Source organism: Mustela putorius, unplaced genomic scaffold, assembly GCF_011764305.1.
Source record: "Mustela putorius furo isolate JIRA1106 unplaced genomic scaffold, ASM1176430v1.1 tig00000827_pilon_pilon_pilon, whole genome shotgun sequence".
Taxonomy (NCBI): domain Eukaryota; kingdom Metazoa; phylum Chordata; class Mammalia; order Carnivora; family Mustelidae; genus Mustela; species Mustela putorius.
The window spans coordinates 3,868,624-3,882,164 of NW_025421489.1; the positions used below are offsets into that span (position 1 = coordinate 3,868,624).

The 13,541-nt window shown below is 41.3% G+C and overlaps 1 protein-coding gene across 6 annotated transcripts in view; it reads right to left on the reverse strand.

The window, feature by feature from the left end:
- Window positions 1–401: 401 nt before the first annotated feature.
- ARMC3 (armadillo repeat containing 3) overlaps window positions 402–13,541 on the reverse strand; it is a 91,855-nt gene continuing 78,715 nt past the window's right edge. For 4 of the 6 annotated variants that reach the window (XM_013058918.2, XM_013058919.2, XM_013058916.2 and 1 more), the window contains 3 exons: window positions 9,170–9,370; window positions 6,928–7,090; window positions 402–1,670 (listed from right to left, as the gene is read on the reverse strand). In XM_013058918.2, the coding sequence (XP_012914372.1) occupies window positions 1,461–1,670; window positions 6,928–7,090; window positions 9,170–9,370 (574 nt within the window). In that variant the 3' untranslated portion in view covers window positions 402–1,460. Of the gene's footprint in view, window positions 1,671–6,010; window positions 6,135–6,927; window positions 7,091–9,169; window positions 9,371–13,541 lie in introns of all 6 variants that reach the window. The other 2 variants (XM_013058920.2, XM_013058922.2) reach the window with 2 other exon arrangements.

Below are 13,541 nucleotides of genomic sequence, written 5' to 3' on the forward strand. Positions count from 1 at the left end.
AAGCTCCCAAAGAGGAATTCCCCTGGTCTTTGTTCCTCCTGAGAAACTGCTTTGTGCTTTTAGCCAGCGGACCCTATTATAAATCATGTAACTGATAGCATTTCCCACTGCCTTGTCTGCTAGAGAGCTTAGCGTCAAATTTTCACTCACTGCTAACAAATGCATGGGATTTTCATGGATGCATTTGAATTCTAAGCTTATTCCTGGTCTTGTTGAACTTGCTTTCCAACACTTACGCCTGTTTTTCATTTATTTTTATCTTGTTACATCTTACATATCTTTGTAATCCACTCTAAATGTGTTCTGGATCAAAACAGACTTGAAAATGCTTAGACGGGTTTGCATCCTATAATCCATGCCCCAGTTCACGAAATTGCATGATAAATATAATTACCACACCATTTGATATAAAGAACTTTATTTTGAAATAAGGAAATACAAATTCTTTGAAGTTATACATCGGTTCATACAGAATCATCTCAGCCTTCATTTCTAAAACCAAGCTGACTTTTAAAAACCTTCTAGTAAAATGATTACAGTAAACTTGAGACTTAAAGTCAGGCTAGGATATGTGTACTTTAGGACAGTCATCATATTACTAGTTTTTATTTCTCTTTTAAAATGTGTGTTTGTTCCCTGTTTCGCTCTCCATACTCAGAACACAATTTCTCACAAAGATTTACTCTCTTTTCCTTATCTGAAATTTTCCAAAAAAGGATTTTTAGGCTACACAAATGCAAACAGCTCATTTCATGGCCCAGCATGAAAATGTGTAAAAGCAAATCAGAATTGTTTTTAACTGGAGGTATATATTTAAGTAAAACACAGACAGGACAAAAGACACAGTTTATGGGAATAGGTTTTAGAAAGATTTTTAGTTCAGTGACATATATTAAGTGATTTCTTAATAATACATTTTTTATAGTGGGAACAACAAATTTTTAGAATTTGTAATACTAAAATCGATCTATAGATATTCGAACTATCAATACTCTGACTTAGTGAGACAAGACATAGTCTTAGTGACTTAGTCACTTAGTCTTAGTGACTGAAGACATAAAATACTATTGAATTTATTTAACCTAGTGTTCCTAAAGCTTCTGGACATGACAGGCATGAGGCCATGGGATTGTCCCTGGAATAGCGGTCAGCAGCTAGGTGTTTTACCACAAGGTTCCCAAAGGGCAGAGGCTCCTCAGGAAATAGTGGGATGGATGAATTTTGACAATAATAAACTTTAAATGAGGGTCAGTGTGCGTAATAGGATCTAACCAGACTGAACTCTTGCCAAGAGCCTGAAATCAGGACCACCACCAAGTTCAATCCACGTGTCCTCGTTTCTACACAGAGAGAACATTTCTAATACTTTTATTTAAAGAAATAAAATCAATCGGTGAACTTCATAGGAAGTGTACATAATACATTTCTTGTGTGAACCCTTTTTTTGTTCTTTTGGTAGCTTAGAGATATATGTAAAGATCCGCTTCTTTACTTTTTAACTTCATCAGCCCGCCTGGATGGAACATGAGGTCAACGATATACACCTCAGGGGGAGGGAGAGCCCCAATCAGTCCCTTACGAGTTTCATTCATCAACTTAATTTCATTCCAAGCTCTGCCATACTCCCCACGAACCAGAGAGCAGCCGATGCCAATTTTATCAGCCAGCGCCTGTGGGAGAAAACACAAGAGCAACCAAAAGTGGGGAGGGAGAGGGACGGGGAAAAATCCTTAGCCGGAAAACCCACCTTGTTGAAGGTGAAACGTACAACTCTTGCAAAGAAGGGCTTAGAAAGGAGGCTGAAAAAAATGCGAAATGTTGTGATAGGAGCAAATATAGTATGATAAGTTCCCTTGTTCCCCGAGATCCTGTAGACTCAAAATCTCTGTGTAGGTCCTGCTGGGAAGTGACATTTTTCAGGCAGTTACGCTGCATTGTATCAGCACAAGATTGATAACGTCATTGGAGAAAAGCTATTCCACGGGCTTTCAGCACTACCACGCCTATCAATCTTTCTATGTTTCTAGGCTGCTCTGTGGGTGTGATATGCAGTGGGATAGAATGGAGGGATCAAATTGGTGGGACCTTTTCCTGGCTGATTTATTCTGTGTGATGGGGACGGTGCCGTGCGCCATGGGTCCGTCCTTCTTGGGCTGCCTGATGCCACTTCCTCTGGAGTGGCTTATGGCCCTTGGAAGTGCTCTCTTCAGTTTGCCCTGATTTTGAGGTTATTTTAAAAAGTGTCTTTAAAATAATCTGGAAACTTCTTAGCCACATCGTAGCATCTTAGCCACTTTCTAGTTGATGTCAACTCGGGCAAATGACTCAGCCTCCCTGTGCTTCCATTTCTTCAGCTGAGAGATGAGAACAACAGAAGAGCCTCCTTCCTAGCGGGGTGTTTGTGGAGATGAAGGGGACGAATGCGTGACAAGTGTTTAGAGTTATGAATGCTGCAGAGTGGGGACTCAACAAGGGTTCCCAGTAGTAGAAGGCAAGAATTGTGTGGTTTTAATAACCCATGTATATAGTAACGTGATTTATTGATTATTTACAATGTATTGACTACACCGGGTAGACTTTTCTGGGTGGACCAAGATGATTAAGACATGGTTGTCCCTCTTAGAGCCTTCCGTCCTATCTAGTCTGAGCCTGCCTGATAGTCAACTCCAATACAACAGTATCCAAATGGATGGCGTTCTGTGGTATCATCATTTATAATAAGAAATACACATTGGGTCTTTGTCCCATTTCTGGCATGGAACTCCTAAATCCTTGGGATCTCCTAAGCGATGAGAACCATAAAAGTGTCTTTATGTTTATGAGGTGACTTCTGGACCACACTTAAGGATGGGGGCTGTCTGGCAGGGGAACCAATCTTAATTGGAGGGTTACAACATTCAGTCCCACCCCCACCTCTGGGGAGAGGAGAGGGGTTGCAGGTTGAATGCAATGATTTCATCAATTGTGCCTATGAAATGAAGCTTCCCTGAAAACCCAAAAGGCAAGGGTTTGGAGAGCTTCTGGGCTGGTGACCATGTGGAGATCCAGGGAGTGTGGTGCACCTGGAGAGGGGCACCTAGGCTCCAAGCCTTCTCCCCATACCTTTATCCATGCATCTCTTCCATTTGGCTATTCCCGAGTTATATCCTTTTATGATAAACTGGAGATTTAGTCATCCAAATGTTTCTGAGTTCTGTGAGTGCCTCTAGCAAATTAATCAGCCCTGAAGGGGCTGTGTTCTCGGGAACCTCCAATCTACAGCAGCACAGATGACAACTGGCGCTTGGGACTGGTTGGCTGAAGTGTGTGTGGCAGGGACGGGACAGTGTTGCAGGACCGAGCCCATAACCTGTGGCATCAGATGCTGTCTCTAGGTGGGTAGTGTCGGAATTGAGTTGCATTGAGCTAGCTGATGTTGGAGGACTGGCTGGGTGTATAAAACTGCCCCCTAACCCCGGGTCTGCCACCCCTCCCCTCATTGGAACTGGTACTTGGATCCTCTTACATTCATTGTCTAGTGGGGTAGAGAGTTGAAAATAAACATGTTTTCTGAAATAATATTTATTGCTCTCTTAACTCCATGTCAAGGCCCTTTAAATCATCAAAATAATTCTATAAAATAGATGATGTTTTCCCATTTTAGATAGCATTTCTCATTTTATGGAGAGTAAAACTGAGGCCAGATCACTTTCCCGAGGAAGGTCACCATAAGTGGTGACCTGATGTGGAAGCCAGGGAATCTGTCCCCAGAATCTGAGCTCCTAAGCTCAGGGTGATCCTGCCTCCCACTGAGTGGAATGAATTTCCAGCTGAAAGTCTCCATCTTCTCTGTGAAGTGGGAAACAAGGTCGTCTGCTCCAAGAAAGAGGCAGAGATGAAAGTGTTAGTAGAAGGACAGGCAGGTGTAGGGCAGAGCTGCTGAGGAGAAAAGGGAAAGCTTGTGACCAGGAGCTGGAAAAGAGTGGCCAGGCTACATGACTGTCCATGTGAGTTGGGGATGCTGACTTGGCTGTGGCATTCCCCACTGTCAAGTTCCAAAGCCCGAGCATCACGGTGAAAAGGGCAAGCAATCCGACTGGGCCGTGAGGGAGCCCTACATTGAAGAGGGGTTGAGGAAAAGAGGTCACCAAAGGTGACTGAGGTGAGGGGGAGAGAGAGTTCAAAAGACTAAAGAGAGTGGTGTCAAGGGACAAGAAGGACCAGTGACAAATTTTTTGACATATCAAGTAAGACAGACGATAGATTCCTGGGGTCCATTCTAACAGGAAGCCAAGGCCAGTGGGGGGACTGGCAAGGTAGTGGGGAGGACAGATGGGGTCAAGAAAGTGAGGGAAGTTGGTGAGCCAGTTATAAGATTCAAGGATAATTCATCCAGGCTTCCAAGGGGGAAAAGCAAAGCCAAAAAGGAGGCAGCAGACTGGAAGAAAATAGGAGGATGAAGAGTATTCATAGGAGTGAATGATTTAGGAGGGCGGAAGGATAAGATTTCATCATTGGTATTGGCGGTCAGAATGTCAGGGGTGGGCAAGACCCGGCTATTGAATTGTGTGACTCCACGCAGGTGTGAGGGTAATAGGTTCACTCTGGCATGATGAGACTGAATATTCATGCCCCTCCCCACCCCAAACACATATGCTGAAACCTTGATTCCCCAGCTGGGTGGTATTGGGAGATGGATCCTTTAGGTAGTCATGTTCAGAGGAGGTCATGAACATGGAGCCCCCCACTGTGGGATTAATGGTCTTGTAAGAGGAGGAAGAGATCAGAGCCTCCTGTCTGTCTGGGATGTGAGGACTCAGGCAGAACGTGGCCATTGCAAACCAGGAAGAGGGTCCTCACCAGATGCTGACTCCGCTGGCAGCCTGATCTTCGACTTCCCAGCCTCAGCAATTGTGAGAAAAAAGTGTTCACTGATTAAACCCCCCAGAGTATGGGATTTTGTGAGGGTAGCATGAGCACAGTAATACAGTGCCTGTGAGACACTAGGGTGCAGCCCACTGTGCGCAGACACACAGATCAGGAATCAGGAGAGGTTTGTGGGACAGAGGAAAGAATCTGGGTGCCTTTGGCAGTTTGTATTTAAGGCCATGTGAGTGGAGGACCTCACTGTAGGAAATATATAAAGTAAGAAAAGAGAAGGTCTTGGATGGAACCGTGAGGGAGCCCTACATTGAAGAGGGGTCGAGGAAAAGAGGTCACCAAAGGTGACTGAGGTGAGGGGGAGAGAGAGTTCAAAAGACTAAAGAGAGTGGTGTCAAGGGACAAGAAGGACCAGTGACAAATTTTTTGACATATCAAGTAAGACAGACGATAGATTCCTGGGGTCCGTTCTAACAGGAAGCCAAGGCCAGACTTCAGTGGGCTGAGGAGAAAAACTAAGGAAACAGAGGAAGGACAAGATGCTGAGATGACTCTGAATTTTGACCCAGAATGAGAATTATCTACATATAGAATCAGTGTGGTAGGTTTGATTCAGATAGGCACGGGTTCGGGCTCCAGCTGGGCTTCTGGTTGACCTTGGGTAAGTTCCCTCTTTGAGTTCAGTTTTCTTGTCTTTCAAACAAGGGTAGTAATTTCAACCTTTGGCATTTCTGAGACTTTCACAATTGCATTTATCAAGTGCTTGACACGTAGTTCAAAATGATGGTGGTCATGGTAATAGGAGCTTTGGGAGTAGTTGTAGCTATGATGAGAAAAGATTTCTATTTCCTCTTTAAGTAGTATAGACTTAACTTTAGATTTTCAAGGAAAAACAGCTAATAGAGAGAAAGATTGAAGATAGGAGAAAATTCGATAAAGCAAGAAATCCAAGAAAATAGGGAAGGCTGGCATTTGGATTAGAGATCGAATTACCTTAGAACTGGAAACAAGATACACATGGATGTAAAGAGGTTTGTAGGTATTTGGGAGGGGGTAGGAATCTTTACATTCAGTCTATAGTTCAAAAACCATTTTTGCAGCTCCTTCTATAGTCCAGATACTTGAGACAATGGAGGAAAAAACCACCTACTTCTTTCTTGAATCTGATCCTTGTTGAGCGTCCTCATCTCAGTGACTAATGCCGTCATTACCAGTTGCCCCGCCCAGGACCTGAAAATCGCGTTGTTCTTCTCATGCACTCCCTCATACCACACCTAGGCAGACACCAACTGTTTTCAGTTGTATCTCTTAAATCTCCCTGTACACTCACACCTTTTTTCACACCCTCACAGCTATGGCTGAAGTAAAGGTCATCCGTAGTTCTGGCTGCAGTGATCTTCCGGTTGGTCCTTCTGTCTCCAGTCCTGCCCCTGCTCTAATCGAGTCCCCATTCTGTTGTCTGATTGGTGTTTCAAAATCACGTTACTGCTTTCCCCTTAACCACATTCAGTGGCTCTCACAGGGTCAAGTGCAAACTCCCATGGTGCTCTGTGATCTGCCTGTTGGCCTCACCCAACCTCTCCTCTTTCCTACATCCAGACAAACTACTCTGCATTCCTCCAATGGACCAGGGGCTCTCATTCCTGTTATTTTGTATAAAATGTTAGCTTTGTTTAGAATGCTCTTGTCTTCCTTCTTTACCTGCTGAATTTCTACGTAGTCTCTAATATTCAGGATGCACATCACTTCCTCCCTGAGACCTTCCCTGACACCTCCTTAGAACCCACAAGTCTCCTTAGGTAGCTGGCGTAAGGGCTACCAATTTCATATCTTTATATTCCCAGATCATAGAAGAGCCCTTGGCCTATAGTAGATGTATGATAAATGTTGAATGAATATGTTTCTGATAGTCTAACAAATATACACATGCATACATATCTCAAATAGAAGTAACTCTAAATGATAGGATTAATATGAGCCAGTTAAATGTTAGCCGCTGGCTCACACCATCATGATAAAGACAAACAGTTTTACCTACTGGCAAATGAAACAAAACATTTTAAGTACCTTGAAAAGCAAAGCTCGATGGTAGAAGATTCCTTGTTTGATCAGTCCAATTGGTACAACATTGGATTTAAGTTGAAATTTTAGTTCACTTATATGAAGTTCCCAGCTGAAATCATGTAGTTTCTCTTTTGAAACTTTACCACCCATTTTTTCTGCCACATACCTGTTTCAGTTACATTGAGATCAAATTAATCAAGTTTAATATCTCACTTTAGATGCTTTGAGTATAACTATATGTGCAAAAACTGTATTTCCTCTGACTTTTATTATTGGCTTTATTTTTTTAAACGTACTATAAGAGTGTTAACATTATGCCTGTTGTCTTCAAACTATCATGTGTAAACTGAAATTCTCTTTCATTCAACACAATTCAAAACTCTTTCATTCAACACAAAGGAAGAAATAAATGTTAATTTCAATATTTACAACAAGATACAAATCAATATCATACTAAATTTGTATCAGAGCAGTCTTCAAGTTCTATCTTGCTCTTGAAAAATATTTTCAAACGTTTCAATCTGAAATCCAAGGCATTGTACTAAATATGGTCCTTCTTTTAAGGAATTTGAACAAAGGGATAATAAAAACACACTGGAAATTTTCCCATTGGGAATATATTTGGAAATATTTTCAAGTCCTATAAGTGTTTTCCTTTTAAATTGTCTTATTTTTTTTTATTTAGAGGCATTCATGTAACACTGAAGTAAGAGGAAGGGGGCAGAAGGAGAACTAATTAAGTTGGGTGGCGTGCTTTGCCTGGGGCTTTCCTTCTTATTGGAAGCTCTCCCAGCAGAAGTTAGTATACACACCTCCAAAAATCCTCTGTTGAAGGCTCCTACGTCTTGGAGTAGAAGCAGAATTGCAAAGTTTAAGAAAGAATTTCCTCTTGCTGTCCATAGGATCAAGCAAAGAAGAGCCATGCGAAAACCAGAAAGGGGTGGGGAAAGAGCTGGCCCATGGGCTCCACCAGGAGTCCTGTAACGAATGCTGGGAACCAAAGGCACAGGGACAAAGCTCTGGATCTCGCCGCATAAAGGGCTCAGGTTAAAAAAACAAAAACACACAATTATTTGGGAATGATGAAAAGTGTTCCTGATAGGAACAGAGCATGGGACATCTGACAAATGCTGAAATGAGCTCAGAGTTCTGCGCACGTCATCACTTCTCAAGGACATCAGGAAAACTTCCATCGCCAAAAATGTTCTCTTCCAGTTCTGGCTGCCGAGAAGTCAATGATCTGGCGGCTGTGTTTCTTGCAGTTGTCACACCCAGGTTTGATGAGTGCAAGGCACGTCTACTTGGAGTAGATCCAGGCTCTCGTGGAGACTACAGCTGCTGTAGGATCCAGTAGCTCACTTACGGGTTGTTGGTGCCAGCTACAGAGGCTACCCTCCGCTTCCTGTGATTCCTAATCCCTAACAGCTACCAAGTCCAGTTCTCAGATTTCTCTTAGTGGACTCACATTAAATGCTCTAATGAGGAAGGCAACGTCACCTGGTGTCCGCAGAGCGTGGAGCCTGCCCGAACAGCCACCCCTTAGAGCGTGCACACCCTCACTTGAGAGCAACGCAAAATGCAAAATACCAGACATCTATCTGATCAAAAAATCAGTGATCACTATTTGTATCAGAAAAGAATTTGTGGGGCTGGGGTAACCTGGTGATGGGCATTAAGGAGGGCATGTGACGGAATGAGCACTGGGTGTCATAGAAAACCGATGAATCACTGAACTCTACCTCTGAGACGAAAAATACACCACATGTTAATCCACTGAATTTCAACTTAAAAAAAATTAAAAAAAAGGAAATAATTTGTGAGTTTGCAAAGAATTCACAACAGGATTCCTTTAAATCATGAGCACCCCACGTACCTAAGGGGTAATTTAATTTTTTCTTTCTTTCTTTTTTTTATTTTTGGAGTAATTTAATTTTCAAACTTTTGATTCATTCCTAACTTCTTCAGGATCACATTGAACGATGCCTTAATGGTTTAGCTGGAGAAAATGACAAAAGCATTTTTCTTTAAGCAATTTCCAGCTCCTAGCTCTGATTCTTGGCGGAAATGGGACCTAAAATAGAAATTGGGCATTTTTTCAATTTATTGTGTTTCTGCTTCAGGGTCAGAAGTGGGGGCCAGTAATTATGGTGTCGTTAGCTGAAAATGGGCTAAGAAATGCAAACCACTAAAATCAAAAACTTTGCTTCAGAAACTTTAAATGCCTATGTAGATAGAGACAACTTACTTGGCAAGAGCCTCAATCTGCTCCTTGATATTCGTTATGGGGAATATTGACTTGGTCACTTCATACACATAAACACAGAAGTCCGGGTCGGAGGGAGGGTACCATTCTTTATCGGGGCTCCCTTCTCCGATCAGTTTGGGGACTGCTGCAACCTCTTCTTCCTCCTTCACTTTTTCCTCTTCTTTTTTCCCTCGGCCTTTCCTTTGAGAGGAAACAGCAGCAATCAGAGTCATGAAATGAACAGGCAAGTAACTGCGCTCCGAGTTCATCTGAAGAGCACCCAAGAAATAGAGTATTTTATACCTTAACGACCGTATCATATGCAGCTTTCAAATTTTTGATGACAACGACAGCATTTTATAGTCTCTATATTATGTAAGAGAAATTAGCTTTCAAGATAATATGACGTGACTGATATGTATTATGAAAATCGTACACTGGTCTTGCCTACGATTGCCTAGCCAGATGTCTGGTCCGTAGTAGGTACGTAATAAACATTTATTGAATCGGGAAAAAATAGGTGGCCTCCTCAGGGAGTCTAAGCCAGTCTTACATCCTTTCTTGCTTCAGTTGAGACCTTCTGCAGGAAGAGTCTGAATCACTATTTTTTTAAAAAAAGAATGATCCAAAACATGGGAAAAAAGCAAAATAAAATAAGGCTGACATCCATGTCACACAGGAGTGAAGACTTACCTAAGTTTATCGTTTTTCTTTTTTAAAGATTTTATTTATTTGACAGAGAGAGACAGCACAGGCAGGTAGAGGGAGAGAGAGTAGTAGGCTCCCCAATGAGTAAGGAGCCCGATGCAAGACTTGATCCCAGGACCCTGAGATCAGAACCTGAGCCAAAGGCAGTGCCTTAACCGACTGAGCCACCCAGGCATCCCTTATCTAAAGTTTATCTGGTGAAGTGCACTTAATTCTGTACGTAGGAAAACTGGAATGTACTTAGTTGTAAAGATACTGTTTAATTAAAACATTCCGTGAATTAATTGCTTCAAACTTAGAGAATTTGCTAGCTAACATGTGTTTGTTTAGTAGAGATGCAAACTGTTTCTGTGGATTGAGAAGATCTTGCCAGAGGCTATAGTTTATTATCCTGTAGGATGCTAACTAGCTGTTGTTGTTGTTTTTTATGTAACTCAGTGATCTTTTCCTAACATTCCTTAATTAAACTGGATATAAATACCTAGATCCTCAAATGTCCTTTGGACCAAATGTCCTTTGGACTAATATTAATGTCTTACTGGTTCCCTCATTAACTTATGAGCTGGGCAAAAGTAATGACATGTGTTCTTATTCCAAGTAACATGGAGTAGGCACATTTAATCCTGTTCCTCCTACTGAATACAGTCCATCAAACCTGGACAGGATTCGGCCACTACTTGAAGACTCTGAAAAGCAAATGGTAGCAGGAAGATCTGAGAAAATCTTTTGAATTATTACTGAACAGATGGTGAGTTTATTTTTTCCTCCAGTATTCTCCAAACCAGACACAGCTCAAATCTGGAAGTAGGCATTCGCACAGACAGAGCTCAAGGAGGAGCCCTCTTGAGAAACAGGAAAGACACAGGGTGGAGGAAAGCTGTGTTTTGTTGTGTTCTTTTTTTCCCCCCTCCATTCTTTTGTGCCCCAGCCCCTAAGGAATCCTGTGACAGTGGTGGCAGTGGTGACATCAGCATTTCATAAGAACCTAAAATAACTTTATACTTGCTCAGCCCTCATGTTGCTTGGCTGGAGATATAGGGGCAGTCATGGTAAGAGTATAGCAGGGCAGGATAAATGAAGTTTTCTGGCTTGAGGACCAAAAAGAAACCTCCAAGGAACCAACAAAGACAAGGGAGATCACGAAGAGGGAAAAGCTCAGGAAAAAAAAATCAAGTTATTTATGAATTCTTGGGCTTACCCGCTGCTCACCCCCAAGCTGTGTATACATAGTTCTGACCCTAAACAGTACATCACAGATTTTAAGGATGGAACAATGGAACTGACCACCACCCAAATCCTAAGCTGGACACACAGTCAGGACTGTTCCAAATAGCACTGCCAAGCTTTTGGAAACCAGACGGACCGTGGAAATGACAACCCACAGAACACTGGCTGAAACTTGCTGAAGATTGGAAGCAGCTGGGTCTGGGTGCCTGACTGTCTCAGTTGGAAGAGTGTGTGATTCTTGATCTTGGGGTCGTGAGTTTGAGCCCCCATGCTGGGTGTAGAGATTAAGTAAATAAAATACAACTTAAAAAAAATACAACTTAAAAAAAAAAAAGAAGAAGAAGAAATCAACTGGGTCAACTACCGGCTAAAACAGACACACAAAAAAGACACTTTTCTTAGAAGGCATATAAGACTCATTCACTAATATCTTGATTACTGTATTTTTATCACAAATCATTAAATCATTTATTCTTCTTTTTCAAAATTATCTTATATACCTTCCCATAAAGTTTTTAGAATTAGCATGTCTGTATCTACAGAAAATCCTACTGGAATTTTGATGGAATTATACCAAATTTATAGATCAATTTGGGAGAAAACCGACATTTTTACTATGTTGAATTTTCCAACACATGAACATGGTATATCTCTTCACTCATTCAGTGACTCTTTGATTTCCTTTGTATTTGATGGTTCTCAATGTATAAGTTTTGTTTCACTTTCATTTTTATTTCATATTTCCTTTTGAAATCTATTAAAAATGGTAGTCGACAAATTTTGGGGTTTCAATTTTTTACTGTCAGTATATAGAAATAGGATTTTTGTGTATTGACCTGATATCCTGATCTGTTGCTAAACTCACCTATTAGTCCTATGATGTTTTTTAAAAAGTAGATTCTTGGGGCACCTGGGTGGCTCAGTGGGTTAAAGCCTCTGCCTTTGGCTCAGGTCATGGTCCCAGAGTCCTGGGATTGAGCTCTTTGCTCAGCGGGGAGCCTGCTTCCTTCTCTCTCTCTCTGCCTGCCTCTCCATCTATTTGTGATATCTCTCTCTGTCAAATAAATAAATAACAACAAAAAAGTAGATTCTTTTCTGAACAACAACAACAAAAGTAGATTCTTTAAGGATTTTCTTTTTTTTTTTTTAAAGATTTTATTTATTTATTTGATAGACAAAGATCACAAGTAGGCAGAGGGGCAGGCAGAGAGAGAGGAGGAAGCAGGCTCCTCACAGAGCAGAGAGCCCAATGCACGGCTCAATCCCATGACCTGAGCCAAAGGCAGAGGTAGTTCAACCCACTGGTTCAACCCACTGAACCACCCAGGCGACCCTCTTTAAGGATTTTCTATTTAGACTATCATGTTGTCTGCAAATAGGAATTATTTTTCCCCCTCACTTTCCAATCTTCATACTTCTAAAAATTGCCTTATTGCAATGTGCAGGCCTTCCAATACAATGTTGAATAGGAGTGATAAGGATAGTTATCCTTGATTTGTTCATGATCTTGTCAGAAAAGCATCCAGTCTTTCAACATTAAAATATAATCAGTAGTTTTCTTCACCCCCCACCCCGCCGCGTGGATGCCTTTCATCAGATAGAGAAAGTTCTCTTATATTCCTATTTTGCTGACAGTTGTATTTTTTTATCATAAATAATGTTGAAATTTGTCAAATACGTTTCTGCATCAATTAATATGATCATGGCGGGTTTTTTTATACTGTCAATATGGTAGATTTACATTGATTTTCAAATGCTGAACCGGCCTTACATTCTTGGGATAAACTCCTTTTGGATGAATTATTCTTTTTATGTATTGCTGGATTCGATTTGCTAATATTTCATGGAGGACTTTTACATCTGTATTCATGATTCAGCAGTAATTTTCTTTTTCTTTTTTAAAGATTTTATTTTTTTATGTATTTGTCAGAGAGAGAGAGCAAGCGCACAAGCAGGCAGAGGCAGAGAGAGAAGCAGGCTCTCCGCTGAGCAAGGAGTCTGATGCGGGACTTGATCCCAGGACCCCGGGATCATGACTAGAGCCAAAGGCAGTGGCTGAACCGACTGAGCCACCCAGGCATCCCCATAATTTTTTGTATAACTGCCTTTTCTGATATTGGCGTTAGGATAATACATTGGGAAACATTTTCCCTTATTTCCTGGAAAAAGACTATTTGGAGTTGTTATTAATTCTTGAAATGTTTAGCAGAATTTACAACTAAAACCATCAAGGTCAGGAGATTCTTTTTAGGAATGGTTTTATGAATTCAATTTCTTTCATAGTTCTGGATTATTTAGTCATCTATTTCATCCTTGGTGAGTTTTAGTAGTTTGCAGTTTTTGACGAATTTGCTCATTTCCTCTAAGTGGCTGAATTAAAGTGCTCATAGCATTATCCTTCAATGTGTGTAGGGTTTGTGATGATAAATCCTTCTTT